Raw genomic sequence first — 20,272 nt, 5'->3', positions numbered from 1 at the left:
GCGCTTTCTGCCGAACACAGTACTCATGGTGAAACAATTGTATAGTACTGAGTGAACGAAACATAATCCATTATATAAAATCAAATTCAAATAACTCTGCCTACAATTTACATATTATCAATTCAATTCAATTCAATTCAGTACACCTCCATCCATTTAATTCAATTCAAATTAGCAATTGCATTCCATTCAATTTGATTCAAAATTGAATAATCCAAACTTTGTCAGTTTGATTCGTTTCAGAAAAGTAATCCAAATCGCTCTCCTGTTTACCAAAAAATTATGAACCCTTAAACACTGAACCCTAAACCCTAAACACTAAAACCAGAACCCCAAACACTGAACTCTGAACCCATAAACCCTAAATCCCTAAAATCCTAACACCTAAACCCTAAACCCTACATCCTAAAACCTAAACCCTAAATCCTAAACCCTGAACCCGAACCCTGAACTCTGAACTCTGAACCCTGAACGCTAAATCCTAAACCCTAAACCCTGAACCTGAACCCTGAACACTGAACTCTGAACCCTGAATGCTAAACCATAAACCCTGAACCCTGAACCCTACCATAAACCCTAAACCCTAAAACCCTGAACACTGAACCCTAAACCCTCAACCATGAACACGGTGAACCGAAATTAATACACGGGGCGAACCGAAAGTTTGAAACACACTGAACCCCTGTACACTGAACCCATAAACCTTAAACCCTAAAACCCTAAACCCTGAAACTTTATCGTCATTCTTTTTTTGTTGTTGCTATTGTATTTTTTTTTTTGTCTTTTCCTCCTTTTCTCTCTGGTAAAGAAGCAGTAGAAGGTGAGGAAGAAGAGTTTTGAATAGTGTAGAATGAACCAAACACAGTACTCATGGTGAGCCGAACACAGTACTCATAGTGAACCGAACATAGTACTCATGGTGAACCGAACACAATACAATTGTATAGTACTAAGTGAACGAAACATAATTCATTATATAAAATCAAATTCAAACAGCTTTCTGCAGAATGAACCGAACACAGTACACATGGTGAACCGGACACGGTACTCATGGTGAAACAATTGTATAGTATTGAGTGAACGAAACATAATCCATTATATAAAATCGAATTCAAATAACTCTGCCTACAATTTACATATTATTAATTCAATTCAATTCAATTCAGTACACCTCCGTCCATTTAATTCAATTCAAATTAGCAATTGTATTCCATTCAATTCAATTCAAATTGAATAATCCAAATTTTGTCAGTTTGATTCGTTTCAGAAGAGTAATCCAAATCGCTCTCCTGATTTGAAGTTGAGTTATTTATTGTTTCGATTCAGAAGTGTAGATCGAAGAAGAAAACAAAGAAGAATAGGAAGAAGATAAATGCAACCAGATCAAAATAAGAAAACGAGAAGATGAACGCGACCAGAGGAGAACGACGAAGGCAATACAGATTAATAAGGAAGAACGCGAGCAGAGAAGGAGAAGAAGAAGAAGGAGGAGGAGGAGGAGGTTTACTTTGCAGCAGAATGTTTATGTTGAGCAAAACTTTAGGTTGCAGCACGCTATATGTAGCGCGTGTATGACAAACGAGTAAGGGGTGGGGGACGTGCGTGTAGAAAAAAGTTACTTGATTAACAACCATGTAAAAAATACATGGATACAGAGCTTTTCCGTTTTTTTTATTTTAAAAAGTCAAATAACAATTCATTCAATTCAAACAAAAAACTTTATAGGATTTGCCTTACTAAATCAGTTTTATCGTCTATACCTATTTATAAGATGCAAGTAAGCCTTTTTCCATCAGGTGTGTGCTCTAACATTGATAAAGTTTACTAGAAATTTCATTTGGTGTGGTAGTCATAATCACAGGGGTCTTCATTTAGCATCTTGGAGAATTTTGACGACTCCAAAAAAGTTTGGGGGTCTTGCCTTGCGGGAGTCGCGGTTGGTCAATTTTTCTTTGTTAGGAAAGCTAGTTTGGCAAATTTTGATGAATCAAGAGAAGTTGTGGGTCAAAATTATGCTTCAAAAATTCCTCCGGAATAGAAACCTTTTTGCGGTTAAAGCAATGGGTTCTTCATCATATATATGGAAGTCTACTGTGAACACAGCTTCCGTATTAAAGGAAGGGTTTGTTTGGGAAGTGGGGGCTCTCTCTAAGAATTTATGGTTTGACTCTTGGTTGCACTCTGGGCTAGTAGAGGGCGAGGGTTGAATTTCTTGATATTTGTGAAGCTGCTTTGACCATTGAAGATGTTTACCTTGATGGAGTTTGGCATTTGGAGAGGATTTACTCTTTTATTCCTGGGGACTTAAGGGAAGACATTCTTAGTTTAGTACATATTTCGGCTTCTGGTTGTGATTTGGGTTGGAGTTGGGAGCACACTCTTTACTCTGCTAAACAAGGATATTTATGGTTAATTCAGAATAAGTTGAATTGGGATAGGAATATCAATTGGCTTTGGCTTTGGAAGGTGCAGGTCCCAGAGAAGGTGAGGTTCCTAGTGTGGTTTTGCCTTCATGATGTTGTACTAACTCAATATTTGTGTTTTCGGCGACATCTCTCTTCCTCATCCTTATGTACACGTTGCAATCAACTTCCTGAGACAATTCTTCATTGTTTTAAGGATTGTGAAGTGGTGCGATCAGTTTGGGTTTCTCTAGGTTTTTCTAATGTGAGTTTCTTTGGCTCTCACGAGGTGCACGATTGGTTCAAGTATGACCTCCTCAATGAAGGTTGTTCCAAATTTGCAGCTATAATATGGTCAATTTGGCAAGACAGAAATCTTGGTATTTTTCAGGGAGTTTTTGGATCTTCTAGGTCAATTGCATACACGGCTTGCAGGTGGATGGTGGATTTCGATTATACAACTCAAAATCGAGTGTGTTGCATCCAGGGATTAAAATCTCTATCTTGGTCTCCGCCAGAATCTGGTGCTTGGAAGTTAAATTGAGATGGAAGTGTGAACTTGGGGGATGATTGTGCTGGTTTTGGGTGGGTAATTCGCAATAGCTCGAGTCAATGGGTAATGGGATGCTTAGTAAATTCCTTTGGATCTAGTGTCATCAGGATGGAGTTGTGGAGTATATGGAAAGGTTTGGCTTGGGCTTGGGAGGCGGGTCTTAAGCTTGTTGTGTGTGAGACAGATTGCGTAACAGCTTTTGAACTAGTGACTGGTTGGCAAGTTCTACTCTGGCATCTTGAAAAAGAAGTGATACAGCTGATCTTTGAGTTGAAGTTAAGAAAGGATTCAGATGTTCGTTTTGAGCTTATCCCAAGAAATAAGCTAATGTTGTGGCATATCAGTTAGCTAAGATGGGATCTGGAGGAAGCGAAGCTGATGAGGTTAACCTTTGACACCAGCCACCAGAAGTAGTTTGTCCTCTCTTGTTGTTGGGAACTTGATTTCTTTTCCTTTTCTTTTATGCTTTTTTGTTTTTTTTTTATTTTTGATTGGTCACCAAAAAACAAAAAATTTTATAATATTAAATTGTGCTACATATAAAAACTACTGATTTTTCAACGGGAGATTTGACTTTTATAACCCATCTGAAGGTTGGGTCGGCACACCCATTAGAAAGCTGGTATTGCCACCAAAAAGAAAAGAAGAAGCAAACCGAATCAAATCCTAAACCTTAAACCAAATAATAATCCCGCTACGTTACCAACAGCATTTTTGCCAACTTCTGCCAATTCTGATTTATAACGGTATTTAATGGAAGTATTTTTGTGGATGTGTCTAATAAAAGTGTCTTTATAGATGTATTTTCTAGATGTGTCTCTTTATACATGTGTTTAAAATATAATAATTAATTATTGTTGGTAATAAGTTAGTAGATAGCATATTGGTACCGTATACTTTTTCAAAAAATAAATAAATAAATAAAACAAACCGAACGGAACCGACCAAACCCACCGAACTGCGTATTTCGGTTCCAAGTTCCAACTGCACTTTTTGTTACTACTTACTACTGCTATTCCATTTCTAAGTGTTCGTTCTTCCTCGGCAACAGATACAATTGAGAAGAAACTAAGAAAGTGAGGGAGGCTATTGAATGTCCATACAGAGTGCACTACCGGCTTACCGCCATAATTAGTCTCGTGCTCCTACCAGTCCAGTGAGAGATAAATTAGGATCATTCAACTTCAGATTCGATTGATCGATAATTTGGTGAAAAGAGAAGTGCGAAGACTAAGAAGTGAGAAGTTAGAAATGGAGGGTGCACCTCTGCAAGGTGGATCTCAGAGAGGAAATAAAGCCAACTCTCCAATCTCCGTCGTCTCCGCCTTCTGGAAAGGTATCCTAATATTCACTCATTCAATTCCTCTTTCTGCAGCTCCAATTCCACTTTCCAGCTCTTCATTCAATTCATCTATTTAATTATCATCATGATTGTTTTCTTATTGTTAATTTATACTTTTATATGTTAATCGCCTACAACAGACTAATAATTATACACTAAACTGGGTCATGACTTCATGTTCTTAGCTCTGATCATTTTCTTAATGCATAATTTTCGTTTGAATAGGTAGAACTAACCATTTTGAGTGAACTTTGATTCGCTCATTTCTATGCTATTTATGCATGCCAAACACCGATTCGTAATTGAACAACAGCGTTAACTTCTGAACTAATATATATTAATTACGTCCATAGTTATGATGGTGTTGTACTTCAGAAACACACCTATTTTTTATTTTGAACCTTTACGCTGTAAGTATGAAAAAGCCCTGATGTGGAATGGAATTTTTTAATCCTCCCCTTTCCCCCGAACCAAATTGTTGAGTGTGCATTGAGATGTAAGAACGTGTAAGGAACGGGTTAAAGGAGAAAAATGTGTGGTGATGACGATTAGTGGAAGGGTCTAGATTGACATGTGGGGATGGTATGGGAAATGGACACAATCAGTAATTACATCATGCTATGCAAAGAAAAAAGAAATTGTGATGTATACTGTAAATTGTCCAATCCACACAAACATGAGTTAGCGACTTAGGTTAGTGACGTCGTTTCTCTCATTTTGATACTTTTTATGGTGGAAACTCACATGCAGTTGTCTTCATGTGAAGTTGATAGTTGAAAACTATTAGATGACAATTTAGTTAAACATGTCAAATTATCTAATAGTTTTCAATTATGAACTTCACATGAAGACAACTATATGCGAGTCTCCACTATTTTTTATTTGAATAGTTGGAACCTCTAACCAGCCTGATTGAATTCTAGTGCACTCATCTTTAAATTGTTCATGCCATGCACCATATTATTTGTTCTTTGTGGGAAAATTCTGCATCATGTAAATCTTGGTAATTTCACAAAAAAATGAAGAGATAATGACTTAATCGTCTTCATCAATTGTTTGGAACACTTTAACTTTAGAATAAAGCAGGGGCGGAGCTAGAAATTTTTTTGGGAGGGACGAACATGAAAACTATAAGTTAAGAAGAGAGAAAAATTGAAAATTAAAAGGAAACTAAACTAAAAAATTAAAGGTTTGGGAGGGGCCATTGCCCCCCTTCCCACAAACGTGGCTCCGCCACTGGAATAAAGTAAATTACAATCAAAATGAAAGGAGGTTTACTAATTCTGTGAAAAGAAGTTCCAATATGAACTGAATTCTTATACTAGTATTGCTCCAAACAAATTTCATACAGTAATAATTTCCTTTCTAGAATGTTACTTTTGTCACCCTTCCAGTTCTTTTGTTTATTCAGAGATGGTATTAAAAAGAAAGGTAGTAGTTACCAGCTACTCATTTATCAGGCTACCAAAGAATATTGACATGGTTGAGATTACTTTATAGAACATGAAACACAGTAAAGGTAGCACGACAGTTTTCTGTGTTTTCCGTTGCTATTTTAAACTTTCCTTCGGGATTCTTAATCTCTTGATATCATGCCGCAATGTCTGAATTACTTATTTTAATGCAAAACTATATTTGTACCTAAAATCACAATGCAAAAACTTATGGGTGCCATGATTTTACCTTGAACTTTTTTTTCTTTGGGGGAGGGGGGTTGCAGATTTTGACTTGGAAAAGGAGAAATCGATTTTGGATGAACAAGGGCTTCGTATTGCTGAAAACCAGGAAAACAGTCAGAAAAATAGGCGTAAGCTTGCGGAAAGCACTAGAGGTATGCATCATGCATGTTTAAACCGATATTTTGACATTAAGGTGAAATGATACCCCTTCTGTCATGTTCATCATGACTTTATTCTTTTCAATGATTTATTGTCTGGCCTAGTGCCTACTAAAGACAATATTGTCTTACGCATCTTAAATTATGCTGCATACAGATTTTAAGAAAGCTCCAACTGAGGAGAAATTGGGTTTGTTTAATACATTGCTTAAGGGCTACCAAGAAGAGGTTGATAATCTTACAAAGAGAGCAAAGTTTGGAGAAAATGCTTTCCTTAACATCTATCAAAAGATCTATGAAGCTCCTGATCCTTACCCATCTATTGCATCAGTTGCTGTGAGTTCTAGAAATGCTTCTAAGAACTTCTGGCTAAGCTTGCTAGCACTGTATACGTATGAAATCCGTGTTATCCATATTCATATACTTGAATATTTTCTATTTGAGTGTTTATGGAAATTCATCTATATATTTGCACAGGAGCAAGATCTCAAACTGTCTGAGCTAGAATCTGAGAACCGAAAAATGAAAGTTGAGCTTGAGGAATTCAGAACAGAGGCAACTCACTTGAAGAATCAGCAGGCCACAATACGAAGGCTTGAAGAGCGAAATCGGCAATTGGAGCAGCAGGTTATTGATGCTCGTGCTCTTGTGTATATGTTGCAACATTTATAGTCTCTGTTGCTTTTTGGACATTAGCACCTGGTGTTGAACTTATAAATTTTGGTGTGTCAGATGGAAGAGAAAGTAAAAGAAATTGTGGAGATCAAGCAACGCAGTCTAGCGGAAGAGAACCAGAAAACATTAGAAGTTTTAAAAGAAAGGTAACTTCTGGTTTTCTGCCAGAAATTGTTTGTTTGTTTAGTTTAATACATGAGAATGCTGCATGTTGATATGACATTTGTTTGGCCTTCCTGCTCTGAACTTTGACTGCTCCTTTTGAATTGGAGGCATTCTTTCTCTATCTTGTTATTGCTTACTTAGATTAATGATTCTTGTATACAGGGAACAGTTATTGCAAGATCAGCTGCAGAGTGCTAAAGAAAGTGTTTCCAATATGCAGAAACTACATGAACTTGCCCAAAATCAGCTGTTTGAACTCCGTGCTCAATCTGGTAATCAACTAGTTGTCATCAATTCATCAATTCTGGTCATACACTAATTATTTAAAAATCTGTAACTTACCATTATTCTGTTATTATAATCTAATATCAGCACATTTGTCTATCTCTTTGCTTGTTGAAATTGTGATATGTTAAGTATCTAAGGAAAGTAGGAAACCATACCTTAAAAGCTGGCTGATAAGGGGGAAGAACCACTCTCCTTATATATAACATCAAGCATCCCATATACACCGCCCCTGAGAGCCGACGTCCACAGCGGCTTCACTCTATCGACACTGACCCAACGGTAGCCACTTTGGTGCCGGCTATCAGTATTTGGTATTCACCTTATTCCAGCCTATAGGTAGCCCTTTCCATGGCACCAACAACCTGGATTTGATACCATTGTTAAGTATCTAAGGAAAGTGGGAAACCACACCTTAAAAGCTAGCTGATAAGGGGGAAGAACCACTCTCCTTATATACAACATCAAGCATCCCATACTACCCGATGTAGAACTTTGAGCACCCCATAATACCCAAGTCCCTAACATGATACTTCAAGGATTATTCTATGTTGAATGAACTGACCTTTTGTGTTCTTGAAATTTTTAGAGGAAGAGAGGGCAGCTAAGCAATCAGAGGTTAATCTCCTCATGGATGAGGTTGACCGAGCACAAACAATGCTTTTTAGTTTAGAGAGAGAGAAGGTGCAATTCACAAGCTTTATTTGGAAATCAAATGTCATTTTTTGGTGTTCATGTGTCACAAACTTCATTGATGTGTCTAATCCATGATCCGTCTATGTCTGTGTAGGGGGTTCTCCGATCCCAGTTACAAACAGCAAATGAAAATACAGAAATGAGGAATAGGTATAGAAATATTTCAGTCCTTGTCTTTTCAGATAAATGATATTCTGGCACCCGATGACCCAAAGTAAACAAGCAAGCAACTTGTGAAATGAATAGTGCAGATTACAGCATCCAAATTGTTCAGAAAGAAACCTTTTCCTGTTTTGGAGTTAAACAAAATTGTTTTTAGCCAATACTATCCATCAATCCAACACCCTTTCAATTCAAAATTTTATTAAGGTACAAAAGATGGTCAACTTGTTTCCTACAAAATATGGACACTTACATGATGATATAATGCCAGTCTTCTCATATCATTCCATTTTGCTTCCTGTTTCATTTTCATTGTCTTGTGGCCTTCAAATTACTCTTGGTTGTTGTTGCAGAGATAATTTGGACTCAAATAGTGCACTTGAAAACTCTTTAATTGCCAAAGAGAAGTTAATATCTGAATTGAACATGGAGCTACACAATATTGAAACAACCTTGTCAAAAGAACGAGAAGAGCACATGAATGACATAAAGAAATTTACTGCAATGCTCAACGAAAAGGTGATGTTTATTATGCTAAAAATTATAAAGATTACACTAATCTGATATTTTAACAAGTTGAAGCTCACTCATCAGTATGCACTTTTCTTCTAAGGTGATGAGAAATCATTGCCCTTGAGTTACCTAAATGCAAGGTCACGCTATTCCTTTGTGGGATGCATGATGGTCTCTTTTATTTATACAGGAAGCTACTCTGGAGGCAATGAAGAGAGATCTTCAGGCAAGGCCAACAGAAAAGATGGTTGATGATTTGCGTAAGAAAGTGAAGATTTTGCAGGTGGTTTTATTGTTCTTTCTAATGGCCTTTTATGTAACCTCTCATTTTGGATACCTAGCTTTGCACTATCTATATGACTAATATGGGCATACACATTCAGGCAGTGGGTTATAATTCAATTGAGGCTGAAGACTGGGAAGTGGCTACCAGTGGGGAGGAGATGAGCAAGATGGAATCTCTTCTTCTTGATAAGAACCGTAAAATGGAACATGAGCTAACACAGTTGAAGGTATGAATATCACTTTTTTTTTTTACATGACATCCAATCCCATCTAGAAACTGATGTTAGTCAAAGAGTCAATGAACTGTCATAATATGGACTTTTTTGGGTGTAATTTCCGGGAAAGCTAGAACCATTATATTTTGTACCTTGTCCACGTTAATGGGATCGGCAACATTTCATTTGCTTTACAAAACTGTTCTCCGAGATGATATGTGGGTGTGATTGCTGTCCATGTATTCATTTCGAATGTTAGATTACATTATATACTCTTTTCAGGTCAAACTTTCAGAGAAATCATCTTCACTAGAGACGGCACAAGAGAAGATAAAAGAATTTACGGAAAAGATTAATGAACAACAAAAACTGATACAGAAGTTGGAAGATGATATTTCGAAGGTTTGGAACAATTGCAATTAAAATTTTAAAACCTCCTTTGCTATATTGACCACAATAATAGAAATTGAACCGCTTCATTTTGTCTCTTTTCTCTTTTCTGCTTTTTATAACTAGCTGTTCTGTTGGTACAGGGTTATAGTTCCAATCCAAAATATCATAAAGGAACTTTCCTCGATGATTGGGATCTATCAGAGGCTGGACGGGGGGAGGTGTCTGAGGTGAATTCCTGTTTACAGTTTTCTATTCTTATTGCATTTGCCTTAAATTTCTGAAGAGCATTCATCAATGGAATTAAAATATCATGATTTCAACAACTGTTAACATATTCTATTGTTGGGTTAACACTGCAATTCTCTTGTGGGGAAGCCTACTACTTTTACTTCTAAATAATGATCTTTGGCAGCATTGACAATTTTCTTCTTAGGAAGACTAACTAGTTCATATTAATGAGCTATGGAAAAAAACTTTGGAACCACATGATGTTCATATTAGGAGAAGTAAAATAGAGTATACAGAATGCATCTTAGTAAGAGACACAAGCATGTCTGATCTATCATTCAAAATAATGGGGGCTTGAAACGGATGAAATCTCAAGTGTTATTCTTTGACCTACTTAGTAGACAAGGCTAAGTAGTTACTTTTGTATTCAACAATTTTATAGCCAGTGATTTTGCACTTCCCTCCCCTTGCGTTATGTTGGATTTGTGTTCAAGACTTTTAAGATTTCTTATATTTGCTTCTGCTGCATCAGAGTTCAGATCAAAGACATGTATCCGTAGACCAAGATCAGAACACAATGCTTAAAGTGATCTGTAATCAAAGAGATCGATTTAGAGCACGCTTACGAGAGACAGAAGAGGTATACTCATAACTAATAGAGATTCATGTCTTTCTACTCCTCATTATTTCACATTATATTTCATCCAGATTTAGATTATGATGTTACGCCGTTATTTTACAATATGTCTCATCTACATTTGGATTATAATGTTACGTCAACTTGGTGAATCTTTCACATTTGATAGGAAATAAGGCAGTTGAAGGAGAAGATTGGGGCATTAATGGTGGAGCTGGAAAAGACGAAAGCAGATAATGTCAAATTATATGGGAAGATTCGTTATGTTCATGATTACAATACTGAGAAAGTGGTTTCCAGGGGTTCTAAGAAGGTTTTGTAAATTTCTCTCTCCACCCCAACACCTGCTCTCTCTCTTTTTTCCCGCTTTACAACTGAGTGCTTACCCTGAACTTCTGATTAGTATGTGATTTTTCGTTCAGTATGCAGAAGACCTTGAAAGTGGTTTCACTTCAGATGTTGAATCTAAATACAGGAAGATATACGAGGATGATATAAATCCCTTTGCTGCATTCTCAAAAAGAGTATGCCATTTCCTTTACATCTCTTAAGTGAAGCATTACTGATTCTTGCTCGGGAATCAATTACTTTTTCCCATCATTACGAATAATTTTAAGTTTGCATTTACTATTTAGTGTCACATATCAGAAGTAACTTTTATCAAAACTCCGATTTTAGATGATTTGAAAAGTAACTTTGTCTTCAGAACTGTATGTTAGTTAGGTTGGAAAATGATATCATGTCTAGTCATCAAGCCCAGGTCACCATTTTCTATAGTCTCAATTCTCGGTATATTTTACTTCTTTTCAATGAAATTTTATTATATTCTAGCAACAAGCTGATATATCAATCTTCTGCATGTAAATAGGAAAGGGATCAAAGATACAAGGAGCTGGGATTCAGGGACAGAATTACACTCAGCAGTGGACGCTTTCTTCTTGGTAACAAGTATGTTCCTGCCTAATTTCAGGCACACTACGATGTTTCTGTTTCTCCTGTTTAAATTATCTCTTAATCTGTTTTGTCATTGTTACTTTATGCAATGCATCCTACTTGATATAGTTCTTCAAAATGAATGGAGTATCATCAAGATGTGCCATTGATTTTCATGATTGTTTATGTGGGTTAGTTGATAAATAATTGTCTGGCAGGTATGCCCGGACTTTTGCATTCTTTTACACCATTGGATTGCATGTATTAGTCTTCACCTGTCTTTATCGAATGTCAGCTTTGAGCCATCTAAGGTATTTACCCGCTGCTAAATTCGTTGTCAAGGCTTTTGTATAGATGGATTTTCACTAACTACTATTTTCCTTCCTTTCAGCCATGGCTCAGAGGAATCCCTGATTGGAGACAAAAACATTGATCTTCCACGCGGACACTAATGGGTATAGAGTCCATTCTCGCAGTTCAGTTGTCAGATGGGATGATAACAAATTGTCAATATTCAAATGGACATCGAATATATTGTACATATGACAGTCATGTTTTATTGTATTACAATATATTGATGCAATGAAATATAGTGGCGGTTGTAGCGTTGCTAGTAATAGACTTTAGAGCAGTGATATATCCTTAGATTGAACTACATGTGCTCAGAGAGGATTTTTTTCCCTCTCTTCCCATTGAGCTCGGGGAAAAACAAGAGAAGAAACGGATTTATTTTTATTTTCAATTTTCAAGTTTAGTAGTTAGGTGCACATTATGGTACAGATGTTTTATAGAGACTAGAATGAGACTCGCGCGATGCGCGGGGCGGTAAATTAATGATAGTATATAATAAATATTAAAAATTATTATATTTTGTAGAATTAAATTAAATGTGTAAACTAAAGTTAAATTTAAAAAGTATTTTATTTAAAATAATTTGTAATACAAAAGATTTGGATATTAGAGTTGTATGTATAAAATAACATTTTTATTTGGTGGTTTGATTTTTGTATTTGTTTTAGTTGATGAACTTAGTCTTCTTATGTGGCGCTCGTCCTCTTTTTTTTTGTATTGGTTGTTGTTAGAGTTGTTACTTTCCTCCTTTTTTTTGTATTGGTTGTTGTTAGAGTTGTTACTTTTTTCTTTGTGTATAGGTTCTTGTGAAGACATGTTCTTTATGAATTGTTGAGTTATATGCACTTTTTATTGTGTTGTTTGTTCCATCTTTGCAAGTATGTTCTTCTTCCGAATATGTGTCTTGAATTTGTATAGTTTTCTTTCTTCTTAATCTCTTGATGGGTATGTGATCTTCATCTAATGATATTAGTGTTGGCGAAGTTAGTTCCTATAATCAATGAATAATTTAAATTAGAAACAAAAATGATGTTTAAAATAACTAAAATAAGTGATTTTTTTTAGTATTACCTATTTTATTTGTTGTAATGAGTGTTGAGATTCAGTGTTTTTTGTTGTAACAAATGTCTTAGTAAGAGTGTATTGTTTAGAACTTTCTTTAAGATTAAAATCATTTACATTGACTTCAAATATAAGTGAGGTTGTACAAATTTTTTAATTGGGGTGGTGTTTCAATGTCATTACTTTTCTGGAGTGCCATTAGATTTGAATCAGTTGTACCCAATAATTTTTTGCTTCGCCATCAAATAGTACAAAAATTGTTGTACCACTTTAATCTGAAACCTTTAATTGAATTTTGAACCTAAAATAAGTATTGAGTTAGTAACTAATAATTTGATAGATGGGATTATGAAAAATATATAGAATTACCTTATTGTTGGATAGTGTGGTGTTTGATTACATATGCGACAAATGTAGTTATCTCCTTTTTCATATGCTTTCTTCTTACACTTTTCACATTCAACATAATTATCTCCATTGAGTAAGTTTGAGATAGTGTGTAGTTCGAAAATAAATTTTTTGTGTTAAATTTGATGTTATTTGAAGGAATAGTCATAAGAGATTTATATAAGTAGTTCAAATAGTATGGAATTTGAATATTTATAACGTAAAATTTACAGGGATGCTACACATCCATGTAACCAAGTTGGCCCAACACCAAAAAAATCCAATACCATTAAATGAAACGTAAAATACACGTGCCCAATACACAAGAAATCGCTTTTGCCCAATGCTTCTTCTCTTCTCCATCACGCTTCTTCTTCTTCTCTTCTTCTTCTTCTTCTTCTTCTTCTTCTTCTTCTCACGCTCGTTTACGCACGGAGCGTCTTCTTCTTCTTCGCGTTCCTCCTCCTCCTCCTTCTCCTATTTTTTCGCGTTCCTTCTTCTTCACGTGTTTTCTCCTTATCGTCATTCTTTTTGTTGTTGCTGTTGCTGTATTTTTTTTTGTATTTTCCTCCTTCTCTCTCTGGTGAAGAAGCAGTAGAAGGTGAGGAAGAAGAGTTTTGAATAGTGGAGAATGAACCGAATATAGTACTCATGGTGAACCGAACACAGTACTCATGGTGAACCGAACATAGTACTCATGGTGAAACAATTGTATAGTATTGAGTGAACGAAACATAATCCATTATATAAAATCAAATTCAAACAGCTTTCTGCAGAATGAACCAAACACAGTACTCATGGTGAACCAAACACAATACTCATGGTGAACCAAATACAGTACTCATGGTGAAACAATTGTATAGTACTGAATGAACGAAACATAATCCATTATATAAAATCAAATTCAAATAACTCTGCCTACAATTTACATATTATCAATTCAATTCAGTTCAATTCAGTACACCTCCGTCCATTTAATTCAATTCAAATTAGCAATTGCATTCCATTCAATTCGATTCAAAATTGAATAATCCAAACTTTGTCAGTTTGATTCGTTTCATAAGAGTAATCCAAATCGCTCTCCATTCAACTGATTTGAAGTTGAGTTATTTATTGTTTCGATTCAGAAGTGCAGATCGAAGAAAAAAAGAAAGAAGAATAGGAAGAAGATAAATGAAACGTAACCAAATCGAAATAAGAAAACGAGAAGATAAACGCGACCAGAGGAGAACAACGAAGGCAATGCAGATCAATAAGGAAGAATGCGAGCAGAGAAGAAGAAGAAGTAGAAGAAGAAGGAGGAGGAGGAGGTTTATGTTGCAGCAGAAGGTTTACGTTGAGCAAAGCTTTAAGTTGCAGCATGTTATATGTAGCGCGTGTATAACAAACAAGTGAGGGGTGGAGAACGCGTGTGGAGAAAATTTCTTGGTTAACAACCATGTAAAAAATACATGGATGCAAAGCTTTTCCGTAAAATTTATTATGATTAATAATATTATTATGACATTTGTAATATGGATGTTTATTACATTGAATGAGTTATTTATAGAAATTAATAAATTAATTATTAGAATTATAAGTTTATTGTATTGTTTACAACGGTAAGATATAATAAATATAGAAATATGAATTTAATGTCTTTGTAAGTTACAAATTTGGTTAGACGCTTGACGCTATTAATTTCTAATTATTGTCGTTGGTAATTATTGTATTGTTTTTTGTATATTTTGTTTTTTTTTTGCTGATTTGGAAATAATAGATGATTTGGCAAAAATTGAGTAGTTGATTCTAAAATTTTGCCAAGTAAGCGATGTTGCTGACATGACATTAGTAGAAGAAGAAAGATGTCTTAAAAGTAATATGGATAAACTTATGTATCTACTTTTGTATATTAAGAATAGATTCCTTTGCTTTTGGAGATATGGCGACGCGTGTCCCATGTGGGATATTCCTGTCGATGCAGGTTGAGGCTTAGTGACAGCGGCACTTATACCCTCCAATTATGGCTCGGCTTGGCAATTTTTACGAGAAGGAATTCTATTTGTGGTTATGGGTTGGCTGGACTTTTTTGAAAGGTAGATTCAGTAGTGGATCTGGTTTCGGGCTGGGTGGGTGTTGGGGATGGATAGGGTTTCGGGTTGGGTGGGTGTTGGGGCTGGATAGGGTTAAAGGTGTGTTTGGAATTCACGTTGGAGAAGAGAGAAGTCTGTTTTCTATTTTTATGTTTGACAACTTTTTAGTGTGTATTTGGATTGCAATAAAATTGATTTTTGCAAACTTGATTTTGATTAAAAGTAAGTTTGTGTTAACGTGATTTATGTTTGGCAATCTTTATATCAAAATAGATTATAATAAAATAAATATTGTTTGGATTATATTACTCAAAATCATTTTTAAATAAAAAAATTACTAAAAAAAACATCAATTTAAATAATTTTTTTATATGCATGCAAAATCAAAACATTAACAAAAATAATATAATAAATTAAAGTAACATATAAAAGTTGACAAAATATATTTTAATACATAAAAACACTAAAAGGAGTACTATACATTTTAGAGAAAAGGACAAATAGGTCCCTGACCTTTTGTTCCGCGAACATTTTCGTCCCTAACCATTGAAAAATACTTTTAAGTCCATGACCTTCATAAAACTTGGACAGATCAGTCCCTGACGGAGGCATTTGGACGGATCAGTCCCCGACGGAGGCATTTGGACGGAGGGACTGATCCGTCCAAGTTTTGTGAAGGTCAAGGACTTAAAAGTATTTTTCAATGGTCAGAGACGAAAATGTCCGCGGGGCAAAAGGTCAGGGACCTATTTGTTATTTTCTCTACATTTTATAATGTCAAACAAAAAAAATATTCTATAATTTTTTAAGTACCGTTAGTATTCTTTAATTTAGTATCATTCTGGACTATAAATTTTTATTATTCATGACTCTTTTGTTACTTATAATTAGTATATAATAAAAACAAGAGTAAAGTATCATTTATGTCCCCATTGTTTGGGGTAAGTCTCAAACCTGTCCCTAACATTTTAAACGTTCTATTTGTATCCCAAACATTTCTAAATCGAATCAATGTTGTCCTACCGTTAAAATGATTAACATTTCGTTAACGGCGTTACATACGTGGACGCTGAGTGAGTAAGCCCAAAGGTTAACACAGACACGTCTGCCTCTTCGCGCCCATTATACCATTCACTGAAGCAAATACGAAACGTTGAAGAAACAGAGCACCTGTACGCAAGGTTGTCCAGTCTAGTTCTCCTCACCACACACGTTTGACACTTCTTCGAGCCTGATCGCAGGGAGGGGCTGCAAGGTAGTTGGCGGGTCGTTGTTGGTTGTGTTGCATGAAAGATCACACCTTTGGTCTGGCAACGGAGTGGTTTTGTTCGACAAGGTATGTACGAGGGAGAAATTTTGTTGTTTGGGGTTTTACTGAGTAGTTCCACGAAGAACGAATGGCATATAGGAGATTGTTTGCATTTTAGGGTTTATTTATTTTTTGTATTCCCAGAAAAATGTTTGTTGCGAATGTTAGTTAGGGCATGAATTTACTTGTTTTTGGTGACTCATTCTGTAGTTACGAATTTACTTGTTTCACTATGTTGACCTGATGTAATAGGGTTTGCTGTTTAGGATGAGTTATTTTAGTGTGAAAGTTTACCACCAAGGTAGCTTTGGACTTCAAGGAGGGCCTTTGAAGTATTTGGGTGGGGAGACAACTGTGATAGACTATTGCAATGAAGATGAGTGGAGCCTGATTGAGGTTTATGACATAGTGAGTAGACAAAGGTATTTGAAAAAAGATATTACAGCAATGTAGTACAAATCACAGGATCAGAATATAGAAGAAGGCTTAAGGATGCTATGAACCGACAAACATGCAATGGATATGGCTAACATTGGGGTTAGGGAGGATATGGTGGAGCTGTATGTAGTTCATAAAACTAGTGATATCCATGAAGAGGTTGAGGATGTACACATGTTAGGGAGTACTGAAACTACCATGTAAGAGAAGGCTGGTGGATCTAATGGGCCAGGCCCAATGGTAACATTTCAGGCCTATGCAGTTGGACAAGTAGAGATAAATTTTGGCCCAAATGAGGAGGAAGAAATTATGGCTGAGAAAGATGAAAAAGATGAATCAGATGAGGAAGAAGAGGGTAGTAATGGCAGTGAGGACGAGGACTATACTCCCAAGGGTGGTGAAGATGATAGTAGTGATTCATGGAGTTTTGATTCCAGAAATGGTTATTGCTCAGAAGATAGTGCTGTTGAGGTTGTGTTTGGTGACGGTGATGATGACAAGGAAGGGGCTGAGGGGTTAGTAGATGTCAACATCAGGGTAGGGGATAGATTCGAGGCTGGCACAACTGAAACCCAAACAGATGCAGCAAAAGAGAGTATAAGTGACAATGACAAAGGTAAGGAGAAGATTGCTGCAGGTTTAGGGGATGAGGAAGAAGGATATGAATCTGAAGATTTTCTGGATATGCCTATTATTGATGATGATGATGAGGATGATAATAATGTTTTCAAGAAGTATCCGTTGCACAAGCAGCTAAAGGACATGAGTGAGTACAAGTGGGAGGTTGGAACTCTTTATGTATCAAGAGAGGAGTTTAAGGATTGTGCTACTGCCTATGCTGTACATACTGGCAGGGGTTTGAGGTTTGATAAGGTTGACCTTCGGAGAGTGAAGGTTACTTGCATGGAGGGTTGCAACTGGTTTGCATACTGTGGGAAGATGAAGAATGAGCAAACATGGCAATTAACCCGCTGCCACAACAAGCATAGTTGTTCTAGAGAGTTGAAAATTGGGATTATGCATGCAAAATGGTTGAGCAAGGTGTTTATAAAAAATATTGCTGAGAATCCAAAGATAAAGCTCTCCACACTAATGAAGAAAGCATACAGCAAGTGGAATGTAGAGCTGACTAAGTCTAAAGCTGCCCGGGTTAAACAGTTTGCACTTGATGAGTTACAAGGAACGTACATAGAGCAATATCGGAGACTCTATGACTACTGTCATGAATTACTGAGGTCTAACCCGGGTTCTACAGTGAAGTTGCAAGTGGAGAGACCACCTGAGTTTGCTTCTGAGAGACCAAAACCTGGTGTGGATCTAAGGCCAAAGTTTCAAAGACTCTATGTGTGCGTTGATGCTTGCAAGAAGAGTTTTATGGTTTGCAGACCAATAATTTGCCTTGACGGGTGCTTCATCAAGACACCATATGGAGATCAACTTCTCACGGCTATTGGCTGGGACCCGAACGACCAGATATTGCCAATAGCCTATGCAGTGGTTGAAGCAGAGACGAAGGACACATGGACCTGGTTTCTTACCAATCTGTGTGATGAATTTGGCTATGAGAAGATAAGGAGCTGCACCTTCATGTCTGACCAACAGAAGGTACTTATTTGTAAACTTATCTCAATCGAAAGCTACTTTATTGAACCTAGTGTTAGTGTTAGTCTTGCTGCCCTAGTTATACTGGTGTTTGAATTGTATGAGCTAGTGTTTGTAGTGTATGAGTTAATGTTTGAATTGTAATGAGTTAGTGTTTGAATTACTGCATTAACTGATTTAATTATGCCTATCAAATATCATACTGATTTAATTACTACATTAACTATGCCTGGTGGGTTTAGGGTTTAGTTCCAACCTTCGATGAGCTCATTCCCGGAGTGGATCATAGATTCTATGTTAGACATCTTTACAGCAATTTCAGGAAGAGATTCCCAGGGCTGCAACTAAAACTGATGATGTGGAATGCTGCAAAGGCTACTTATTTACAAGAGTGTGATAGGAGGATGACTGAAATCCAAAATGTTGATAATGGAGCCTACAACCACCTGATGGAGATACCAACCAAATATTGGTGCCGGCACAAGTTTGGGACTTGGTCTAAGTGTGATACCTTGGTAAACAATATGTGTGAAGTATTTAACTCTGTGATTGTGGATGCCAGAGAGAAACCAATAGTCAGCATGCTTAAAGACATCAGAGTATACATAATGAGGCGTTGGGCTGATAATAGGGATCGGATAATTGAATACCCAAGAGAGGTGTTGCCCCGTATCAGGATTAAGGTTGAAAAACAAGCTAATGCAAGTGGTAAGTGGGTCAGCACGTATGCTGGTCGTGACAAATATGAGGTAACTAGTATCCATGGAGGCAAAGAGAAGTTCGTTGTTGATTTGAAGAATCACAAGTGTTCGTGCAGGAAGTTTCAGCTGTCCGGAATCCCCTGTGCTCATGTAATGACCTGCATTAGGAAGATGTGCTTCAATGTGAACAACTTTGTTGCAATCTGTTACAAGAAAGCAACTTATTCTGAGTGCTACCAACATGTGGTATATCCCTTGAATGGGCCCAACCTGTAGGAGAAGACACAGTTTGATGACGTTTTACCACCAATTTACAGAAAATCCATTGGAAGGCCTAAACTGAAACGTAATAAAGCTGCAGATGAGAACCCAACTAGGGGAGGAGTGTCTCGCGAAGGGCAGAATCAAAAGTGCTCCTATTGTTTTGCTAGAGGTCACAACAAATGGACCTGTCCAAAGAAGTGCAAAGTAGCTACAACTGTGTCGGTAAGCACTCTACTTGGTTTTGTGCTGGTTCATGCTTCATTTTTATTTATTGCATTTAAAGATTATGATGTGAGATTGTGGTATTGTGGCTATTTACTAGGCAAACAAAGTTGCTGGATCCACAAGAGCTTCAAGAATCATCTCTAGCACCATCTCTAGCACTATCTCTAGCACTATCTCCAGCCAGGCTTCTAAGCAATCCTAACCTGCTTCAAAGAAGACCACAATCTCAAGGCCAAAGAGAAAATCATCTGCCAATGATGTGAGTTTCCAACACTCTCAGGCTACTTCAAAAAAGGCTAAGTTGACCCCGTCCAACAAAAATCTCAGGGTGCTGCCAATCCCATCGAAGAACATCAGCAAATTCCAACTGAAGGTCATGGCTAGGACACCTCCCAAAGCATGGGAAAAGATGTGACAACTATGATGTGTGCTATTTTATGTTTTCTGGAAACTTTATATTTGAGTAAAGGATTTCTGATTAGTATATTATAATGTCTGCAACTACTTTTAAGACTATAGTTTGTTATCTCAAACCTTTTT

At 36.5% G+C, this 20,272-nt stretch overlaps 2 protein-coding genes across 3 annotated transcripts; both read left to right on the top strand.

Moving 5' to 3' along the window:
• Positions 3,926–12,056, top strand: LOC107630320 (protein CASP). 2 transcript variants are annotated; one of them, XM_016333415.2, is made up of 19 exons: positions 3,926–4,291; positions 6,018–6,128; positions 6,292–6,470; positions 6,612–6,761; positions 6,867–6,955; positions 7,137–7,246; positions 7,849–7,943; positions 8,050–8,105; positions 8,471–8,636; positions 8,821–8,913; positions 9,014–9,142; positions 9,413–9,532; positions 9,664–9,750; positions 10,284–10,391; positions 10,558–10,701; positions 10,811–10,912; positions 11,257–11,336; positions 11,540–11,632; positions 11,713–12,056. In XM_016333415.2, exons 1-19 carry the CDS (start codon positions 4,207–4,209, stop codon positions 11,771–11,773), a joined length of 2,058 nt encoding a protein of 685 aa, XP_016188901.1. In that variant the 5' UTR covers positions 3,926–4,206; the 3' UTR covers positions 11,774–12,056. The 2 variants fall into 2 exon arrangements, with proteins under 2 accessions (XP_016188901.1, XP_016188902.1); XM_016333416.2 differs by lacking the exons at positions 3,926–4,291; positions 6,018–6,128 and having other exon boundaries at positions 6,339–6,526.
• Positions 17,178–19,519, top strand: LOC107632956. Its single transcript, XM_016336598.1, has 2 exons — positions 17,178–18,545; positions 18,785–19,519. Exons 1-2 carry the CDS (start codon positions 17,178–17,180, stop codon positions 19,517–19,519), a joined length of 2,103 nt encoding a protein of 700 aa, XP_016192084.1.

The sequence above is a fragment of the Arachis ipaensis genome, chromosome B03, assembly GCF_000816755.2.
Source record: "Arachis ipaensis cultivar K30076 chromosome B03, Araip1.1, whole genome shotgun sequence".
NCBI classification, from domain to species: domain Eukaryota; kingdom Viridiplantae; phylum Streptophyta; class Magnoliopsida; order Fabales; family Fabaceae; genus Arachis; species Arachis ipaensis.
The sequence above is the reverse complement of the archived record's forward strand: the minus strand, read 5'-3'. Positions and strand labels throughout refer to the sequence as shown.